The 8965-nt window shown below is 44.5% G+C and overlaps 1 protein-coding gene and 1 long non-coding RNA gene across 3 annotated transcripts; one reads left to right on the forward strand and one right to left on the reverse strand.

Annotated features, from left to right (window-relative positions):
- Window positions 1-4173, reverse strand: LOC310845841. Its single transcript, XR_014564995.1, has 3 exons — window positions 4039-4173; window positions 2218-2311; window positions 1-1081 (listed from the first exon to the last, which is right to left on the reverse strand). It is a non-coding gene; the product is annotated as an uncharacterized lncRNA (long non-coding RNA).
- LOC310845785 (prolactin-releasing peptide receptor-like) lies at window positions 3189-6037 on the forward strand. Of its 2 annotated transcripts, none has more exons than XM_083741484.1 (2): window positions 3189-3709; window positions 3862-6037. In XM_083741484.1, exon 2 carries the CDS (start codon window positions 3983-3985, stop codon window positions 5012-5014), a length of 1032 nt encoding a protein of 343 aa, XP_083597610.1. In that variant the 5' UTR covers window positions 3189-3709; window positions 3862-3982; the 3' UTR covers window positions 5015-6037. The 2 variants fall into 2 exon arrangements, with proteins under 2 accessions (XP_083597610.1, XP_083597611.1); XM_083741485.1 differs by having other exon boundaries at window positions 4023-6037.
- Window positions 6038-8965: the final 2928 nt, after the last annotated feature.

Raw genomic sequence — 8965 nt, forward strand, 5'->3', positions numbered from 1 at the left:
ATATTTTATTTTTCCTGTTGAATTCCTGACTCCTCACTACTAAATATTTGTGCTAATCTGCTGCATCAAAATGCCACATTTGTGCCTGCAGTGTTAAGCTAATCCAATATTTAGCACCACTTTGGCAACATTGCTACTGAAACATTCTATAGTGAGTATGGACACACTACCTCTCAGGCCTGTATTGTAAATTCTGTAATATGTCCCCATACAGTGGTGATCTGAATGCTGTTAGCATGGATTAGCCCGGCAAATGAGTAAATCCCAACTTTCTCATGAAGAGAATGCACCAGCTTCCACGAGTTTGAATCGGGCAACCATTTTGTATTAAGTTCTAATTTATATAAAGAATTCAAGAGAGAAAAAGCCCTGAACAGCTATTTTACCTGCATTATGTTTTAGTAGTCATTGACTACACCAAATGGGCTGAGGCCTTTGTCCTTCCAGACCAGGAAACCATTGCTGTGTCCTGGTTTTTGTTGAGAAATGCATTGTATGCATGGCACACCTAGATGCATACAGACCAGAATGCAAGTTTTGAGTCGAAACTCTTTCGCAAGATTTGTGAGCTGCTGGAAATCCACACAGTGGTTGCACTAGCACGTCCTTTAACAATGTCAGGACCACTTTCTCTCTAAAAGGACTTCTGGACCTATTCATTTTCTCCCTACTAGAGGCTATAAGTCGTGAAAGGCAAGGATCCAGTGAACATGTGGTTCCATGGACCTGATAAAGCACCTTGCCCACATTTGTGGGCCTCATAAACAAAGATGATTCAGTAATATACAACCAGCCAATGCTCTGGGCATCTTCATGGACTGGCCTACCATAATTGGCTGCAAGCAATTTTACCCTCAAAATGCCTCACAGCAAAAGCCTCTCCTAGCAGGCCACCACTGGACCTACTGCATCATGTTTAAAAGGCCATAAGCCACTCTGAAAAAACTCCATAATTCATACAAGTATTCAGCTGGATTCTTCGTAAGTCTTCCTCCACTTGCGTCCTGCACATGGACAGGCAAAGTTTGTGGGTGTTTGCTTGTTTAGTTTTCAGTTTGCTCAGTTCACTGTAAATGTCAGCCTGGAAAAATACATAGAGGTAAGGGAGGATGTGGGTGTTGCAGATATTAATATTGCTCAGTTTGAAGCGACTGGAAACATAAGAACGGACATCTTTTGAAATAAATGTACTATCCATAAAAATGTTATTCAAACTTTTACTGGCAGCAGCGCCATCTTAAACATATCTGATGCTGTGGTGCAAAGAACCCTCCAGATTTCCCATTCTGCAGGAATCGCACTCCTCCCTCGGGGGCTTGGGAAGGATGCTGAACATCCGCCAGTCATATGGTTGACAGGGTGCAGCTTGCGGGAGTGCAGGAGGGAAAGGGGAGGCCGCCGGCAAAACCACGCAGCTCCCCAACTCGCTGGGGCGCCCCTGAGAGGATGGCACCCTGGTGCAACGCGCCAGTAAATCCAATGGGAAAGATGGCTCTGACTGGCAGAACTCTTTAAAATAAAGCAGAATATATCAAATGTTAGAGCCAAAATATCCATACAGTGTCTTGTGCTGCCCAGCACAGGCTCAGCATTTGAAATAATCCAGGCAGACATATAAGCAAAGGTCTCTCTATCTCCACAGCCTGCATTCCAGCCTCCAGGCTGTTTACTTTCATTTCAGGAGAGCTTTGTTTACAACCTCACTCCATTAACTTTGGTAGACAAAGACTAAAAGGCAACTCCCTTTGTGATCTGAGCTGTTTAGTATTGTGTCCATGGGCATGGGATCATAAGGTGAACTCTGAACTACAATAAATCAAATTACTGGTTCTTGTTTTTTTTTCTATTTTGTAAAGCAAATAATGGCATGGCCATCTAAGTACTTTGGTGAGCAGATGACGAGCATAGAGTTTGGAGGGGATATCCAGCAGGCTAATGGGGGGGGGGTAGTTTTGGGGAAGGGTTTTATTTCCTTTTTTGTAGATTGGCACAATGATGTTCAATTTCCAACCAGCTGTCATTTGAGCTGTATTATTTATGTAGGTGTAGAGCTTAGCCAAGATGGGTTGCCACCAGTCCATGTGTGTCATAAATTAGCTCTGGTGGCATCATGTCTTCACCTTGCACTTTATTTAGTTTTAAGCTCTCTATCAGAGATTTTATGCCTGCAGGGGTCACCCCTTGCCACTCTGGAAAATTTGACTGATCAATGATCACCTCAGCATCGGGTGATTGCCCTGTCTGTTTTCCAAAAAGTTCAGCGTAGTAATCCACCCAATGTTATGCTGATATGGTGGCGTCTAGTGTTGATCTTGATTCATTCATGCCCCGAGATACCAAATACGAAACAAGAAGAGGTGGGAGAAAATGGGAGGACTTACTTTGATAATTATAATATCTGTGAGATTTAAGAAAGACATCACGGCCATGGTTTATCACTTGGTAAAAACAATCAAACATTAAAACACATTTCCCCCTTTGTTCTAGAGGGGAGGGGAAGTATTCTGTTCTACAGAATACTTTGTTCTAGAGGGGAGGGGGCAAAGTATTCTACTGGGATAATTTGATCTGGAAGTCTTTTACGGGGATCATTTTCAGACAAATGAATGATAGCAATGGATAACAGGCAGAAAGAGGAACAGTGTGAATACAAAAGTCAAACTAATCTTCATACTTTCCAGGAACTGACCTGTGCTTTGCAGCTCTGTGTCCGAGCTCTCTTCCCCCTGCCCTAGAGCTTTCCACATGAAAACTCCTCTCTTTAAAGCTGAAGTGCAATAAACTGCAATTCAGGTTTTCCACAAGTTACTGTTTTCTCCAGATCAGCAGCAGAGAGTGGGTTTTTCATGGGGAATGCTCCAGAACAACAAAAAAGTGCTGAGACACTGAACTTTAAGCATGGGTCGTGCCCAGAAAGCATGGAGTTAAAGGAAGGGTGGACAAGCCCTAAATGCTGAAATACTAAATAAGGAATAAATGAACTACTAGACTCCCTAGCACGATGCAACCAAACATCTTTTGAAAACAAAAATATCATCCCACTTTGAGAACTGTCAATCCATCAGATTCAAAATATACTTTGCTTATTTTCTTTTGCACTACAGCTGGGCTGAATATATGAAAACAACCCAGAGGTTAGAATTCTGGTTTTACGGAACGCCTAGTAATGAGAGAAACTGACACTCACTCATAATCAAATATTCTTCAATATTCATGAGCCGCAGACCTTATTTCCCAACTTTCATGTAGCTGAGTCCCTCTAGTGGTAGCAGCATTGATAGCTCTTCAGCCTTTTAGTATTATTTCCACTCATTTAAAGTCAGCAGGTCTATTTATTTTTTGTAAAATGATAATGCACCAGAGGATTAGGAGAAAAACTTGGACTTCACAAACTATAACTGATTGAATGATGGTACGTAAGGAACAACGTAATGCTGTGGCTGGCCAATGGGGATATACCCTGCAGAAATGTGTGATGAGTAAGTACTGAAAGCTGCTAAAAGCATTGCTCTCTAGCTTTATGATATATCACACAGCTCACTTGCAGTCTCTCTCTCTCTCTCTCTCTCTCTCTCTCTCTCTCTCTCTCATACACATGCACATGCACACACTTTCTGCTGGCCATGGATTCGCGGGGGAGATAAATCGGAAGCAGTAGTTGCAAACTGACATGTACGAGAAAATCAAATGACTTCTGGAGACAACAGCTGTAAGTACCCTCATTTTTTTACCTATTAAACTGCATGCTTGTGAAGTTACTGGGTTAATGCGCAATGAAAGAGAGAACATCAGTAATCGAATTGCACTTGGGAGAAAAAGAAAACACACCCAGCTGTCAAGGCTTTTTCTTTTCTTTTGCAGATGAGCATATATTCCCTATGGGGGCAACTCTATTATTCATTCAAGCCGACCCAAAGTGAATGAGTGTGAGTGCGTGTATGTTTGTGCTCTAGTCGACCCAAAACTGCAAAGGAAAAAGACAATGAATCTGGAGAATCTGACTTCCCAGAGCTTTCTTTCAGCAACCCACAGCAACACCAGCAATCTCTTCCTGGGGCTCCAGCTGGTTCAGTTCTTCAAGCCGCTTATCATCCCTTGCTACTCCCTTGTGGTTTTTGTGGGCATCATTGGGAATTACCTCCTCATCTACGTTATCTGCAAGACCAAAAAGATGCACAATGTCACCAACTTCCTGGTAGGCAACCTGGCCTTTTCGGACATGCTCATGTGTGCCACCTGCGTCCCCCTGACCCTGGCATATGCCTTTGAGCCCCGAGGCTGGGTCTACGGGCACTTCATGTGCTACTTTGTGTTCCTGATGCAGCCGGTCACGGTGTTTGTGTCTGTCTTCACCCTGACTGTCATTGCCGTGGACAGATACTACACCATGGTGTATCCCCTCCGCAGGAGGCTCACGATACCAATCTGCACCTATATCCTGGCTGGCATTTGGCTGCTGAGCTGCGTGCTGGCTGCCCCAGCCCTGCTGCGCACGTACTATGCTGAGTTTCCAGAGCTGGACTTCTCCATCTGCGAGGAATTTTGGTTTGACAGGAAGAGAGATCGCTTAGCTTATGCCTACAACACCCTCATTTTCACCTACGTCCTGCCCTTGGCAGTCATCTCTGTCTCCTACCTTAGGATATCTGTCAAGCTGAAAAACAGAGTTGTCCCTGGCAACGTCACCCAGAACCAAGCGGAGTGCGACCGAGCCCGGAGGAGGAAGACCTTTCGCCTGTTGGTCCTGGTGGTGGTTGCTTTCGGGGTTTGCTGGCTGCCTTTGCACATCTTTAATGTGATCAAGGACATCGATATCAAGCTGATAGACAAGCAGTATTTCAATCTCATCCAGCTGCTTTGCCACTGGTTTGCTATGATGTCTGCCTGCACAAATGCATTCCTTTATGCCTGGCTGCACGACAGCTTCAGGGGGGAGCTGAAGAAAATGTTCGCCTGGCCGAGGAAAAAAATAGGACCAGCCACCAATTGCATTGTGGCGAGCGTGGTGCTGTAAATATGGGCTTTTCCCGGCTACTGTGGCCTCTTTCGTGATGAATGTCGAAAGTTTCTCTTTGTACTGTAATTAACATGTGAGCATGCGCAAGGGGTATTGGATGCTAAGTTTAATGAAACCCAAATGATGGCACCTAAAACTTGTAGCCAGAATTAATTATATGAATGAAGGCAAACAGCACACAATTTCTTTCCTATGGGAATATAGCTTGCTTTCAAGTACTGTTGCTGCTTTGCAAATGGTGGATTCCTTATTTATTTATTTATTTATTTATTTATTGCATACGCATCCCACTTTTCCTCAAGGCAGTGTACGTGGGTCTCCTTCTCATCATTTAATCACCACAGCAACCCTGTGAAGTACATTAGGCAGCGACTGGCCCACAGTCACCCAGTGAGCTTCGTGGCTCTGTGGGGATTTGAACCCTGGTCAAGCAGGTCCTTAGTCTGATACTGCACACCACTGGCTAGAATTGGAGTAGGGTAGGAAAGGAATGGAGAAAGAGTTGTGTGAGTTTTATTAAGCAGTGAGAGGAGGTCAAAGAGAAACACTGCAGTGAGGGAGAAGTGGAGAAGAACATAAGAAGAGCCTGTGTGAGAGCCAGTGTGGTGTAGTGGTTAAGAGCAGTGGACTCATAATCTGGTGAACCGGGTTCGCGTCTCTGCTCCTCCACATGCAGCTGCTGGGTGACCTTGGGCCAGTCACACTTCTTTGAAGTCTCTCAGCCTCACTCACCTCACAGAGTGTTTGTTGTGGGGGAGGAAGGGAAAGGAGAATGTTAGCTGCTTTGAGCCTCCTTCGGGTAGTGATAAAGTGGGATATCAAAGCCAAACTCCTCTTCTCTTCTTCTTCCTGCTGGATCAGGCCAATGGCTTATGCAGTCCAGCATCCTGTTCTCACCGCCAGGGGTGTAGATAGCTGCTCTGGCACCTGGAGCAGCAGGGACGGGGCGTTCTGCTCATGGGGTGAGGTGATCCACCAATGGGGGTTGGGCGATCTGTCCACGGGGGTGCCATGGCGATCCGCCCAGGGGGGTGCCACAGAGAGATGCCCACGGAGTCTGCCTGGTGAACGCAAGCCCCACGCTGCCATTTTGAGCAGCGCGGGGCCCTGAGCCACCGCGTCACTCCCAGGAGAGACACGTGGCTCGGGCGCACTGCAGGCCAGGCCCCGCGGTAAGTGCCACCCCCCACAGTGTGCGTTCCCCCTCTAGGAAGACACCTGGGGCAGACCACACACCCCGCATCCCCTTCCTACGCCCCTGCTCACCACAGCCAACCAGTTGCCTCCAGAAAGCCCATAGGTCAGACCTGAGTGCAAAAGCTTTATCTTCATGCTGTATATCTGCAGTATAATTTTATAATGATGTCAAAACATACATATCTTTATACAGTTGTAAGCATTGTTGTAAGTATCTCGTTATGTGGTGGCTATTTTAAGAAACATGAAGTGTATATGCAGATAACAGGCAGATAATATTAAACATATAAGAATGTGTACTATAGGCAAGCATTGCATCAGTGGGTGGGGTCGAGATAATTAATGAGAACAAAGCAGGCCTGGAGGAGAAAAGTTAACCCTTTTGTCCCCTGCCATGTTTCTCAGGAAAATGAGCTTTCTGAGGCTGGTATCTGTTTTTTGGGGGAGGGAGGATCCTTCCCAATGGTGCCACCCTAAGCCACAGTGCCCCTCCATTTCCCAAACTTGAAAATTCAGTTCGCATTACCTGATGATCATTTTCTCATTGTTACATGCGAAAAACAAACCTAGGCCGGGATATTTCCCCTTCTTTTTTGATCCAATGTTTTCATCTGAAAAAGTTGGAAACATCATAATTCTGATGCATGAGACAGAGGGATATGTTTGTTTTAAAATGAAATCAAATAAAATGTTCATTGTTGCCAGGGCAGTTTTTTTTTTTTTAATTCTGCACCAGGAAAAGTCAAATGAACAATGACTCTCCTCTTCCTCCCACTGTTAAGCATAACTTGTGAAACTGCTTCTAGATTGACCTGCTTTGACAAAATGTGAGACCTTCTGGCTCTTGTACAGGCCTTTTCCTTACATCTGTACAACTCCAAACTGAGGTGACTTGGCATTTAGATATTAAGAAGGAGGCTGGGCTGTACCCTCTATTTCTACCACTTCAAGTGAAGTGGAGATAATTTGGACAATTTGGACAAAGCGGAGATACAGGAACATGCTGAGATTGGCTTCTTTTGTTTGGGACACCCTCAGGAGATTCTCTTCCTCCAAACACACTCAAGGACCCCTGAAATCAATAAACCTCCCCAGCCCACTTTAATAATGTCAGGCGTTGGGTCTCTGGAAACATATTGTCCTTGCTATTTTCATTTTCTTAACAAAATAATGCCCTAGCATTTAAAAAAAATCTGTCTGCTACGTTGATGTAAGTTGCTTCAATTGGCTTAGTAAAGTGGGATGTAATTTTTTTTAAAATGAACAAACCATTCAGTAGAAAGGTCAGTGAAACACACTGTGCAGGGAAAGTGCCAGGCATACAACACAAAGATGCCTTCTCTGCCCCTAGCCTGGCAGATGCTGACCTTGCTCCACATTTCATCCCACCTGAATCAAGAGCCTATTGTCCTCCGGAGTGACAAGTAATTTGATCACTCTGATTCGTGATGATGGCCACCTTGAAAGCGAATTAAACTCCTCAAGGCTATTGTGGGGCCTGGGCAATTGAAGCCTCTGCCATTAAGCTTCATGTGTCCATTGATTGGGGCTTCAAATATGGGCTTTCATATTCTAAATGAGAAGTGGATCTAGTAGAAGAGTTTTTGATGCTTTATGAAAGTGTACACTTTTTCACACTTCCAATTGGGGGGGGGGAACCCCAGAAAGCCCTATTTATTTCCTCCATGTTCTGAGCCACTTCTCCCTGAGCCATTTGATTACTGCCTGAGTTTGGAACAAGCCAACCTCCCTCCCCCCTCCCCGGCTTACTATAATTTGCCATATGAAGCTACCTTTTGCAGAAACAGGATGTTCAGCAGCCTTGCATGACAGCTGCCCAAAGAAACACATTAAGTAAACACAACCATGATGCCACAGGGACATCTGAAGTGGCAGCTGCTCAAAAGGGAATTTAGATGCAACGAGCATTTTTCCGAGCAGAGGCCTCAAAATTAAAATATTTTCTGCGTTAATGAGTCAGTTGATTACAGTGCTTTATTGAGATAAATACCAAAAGAAGGATAGTCCATTTTTTTGTAACTGGACGTTATGACTGAGAATTAATTGCCCAATGGCTGGAGTGGTTGCAACATCCATTGGAAAGATCAATGGACAAAGCTCTTAGAGCAGGGAGAATGAACATGCAGGCACTTGAATTGTCTCAAGTGGTGGGTGTTGATGGTTTGTTTTGAAACATAGATCTCGAAAGACTCCTGAGTAGCATTTTAAGGCTGCAGTTCTTGCCTCCCTTACCTGGAAGTAAGCCCACTGAATTCAATACAACTTCTTATGGACCGGACTAAAACGGTTTGCTGCCTTTCTCTCTCTGAAAGGAAAAAAAATGAATGTGATTGTTGAAAAGCCATCCTCGCTACAAATGCAAGCATCCAGTCCATTGACGGCATAATAGACATGAATGAATGAAACTTTATTTGCGTCAGCCATCGGCCATAGCAACAAAAAAAAAAATAAAAAAAAAATTGTGATATACACAGAATAAAAGAAAAAGTCACTTATATAAAACACAGTTTAGGGTTTTGAATCAGCAGTCAAATAGCGGACCTTATTCTGATTGCCCCACCTAGAAACCTTGCAACCTTTGCAGTCATCTGCTCCTCTTGATCTGCCAGGAGAAACAACACTATGGCAGTAGTTGGGCGACCCAGAATGGTCAATATAAGAGGCGTGATAATCTCGTTCCCCAGGTCTCTGTAGAGAGTGCACGTGAGGAGGGCAGGAGACACTGATTTG

The sequence above is a fragment of the Podarcis gaigeae genome (genome assembly GCF_964106915.1).
Source record: "Podarcis gaigeae genome assembly, chromosome: 5".
Taxonomy (NCBI): Eukaryota; Metazoa; Chordata; class Lepidosauria; order Squamata; family Lacertidae; genus Podarcis; species Podarcis gaigeae.

Coding starts and splice junctions, on each gene's coding strand:
- LOC310845785 (XM_083741484.1), top strand. CDS start 3,983: ATGAATCTGGAGAATCTGACTTCCCAGAGCTTTCTTTCAGCAACCCAC.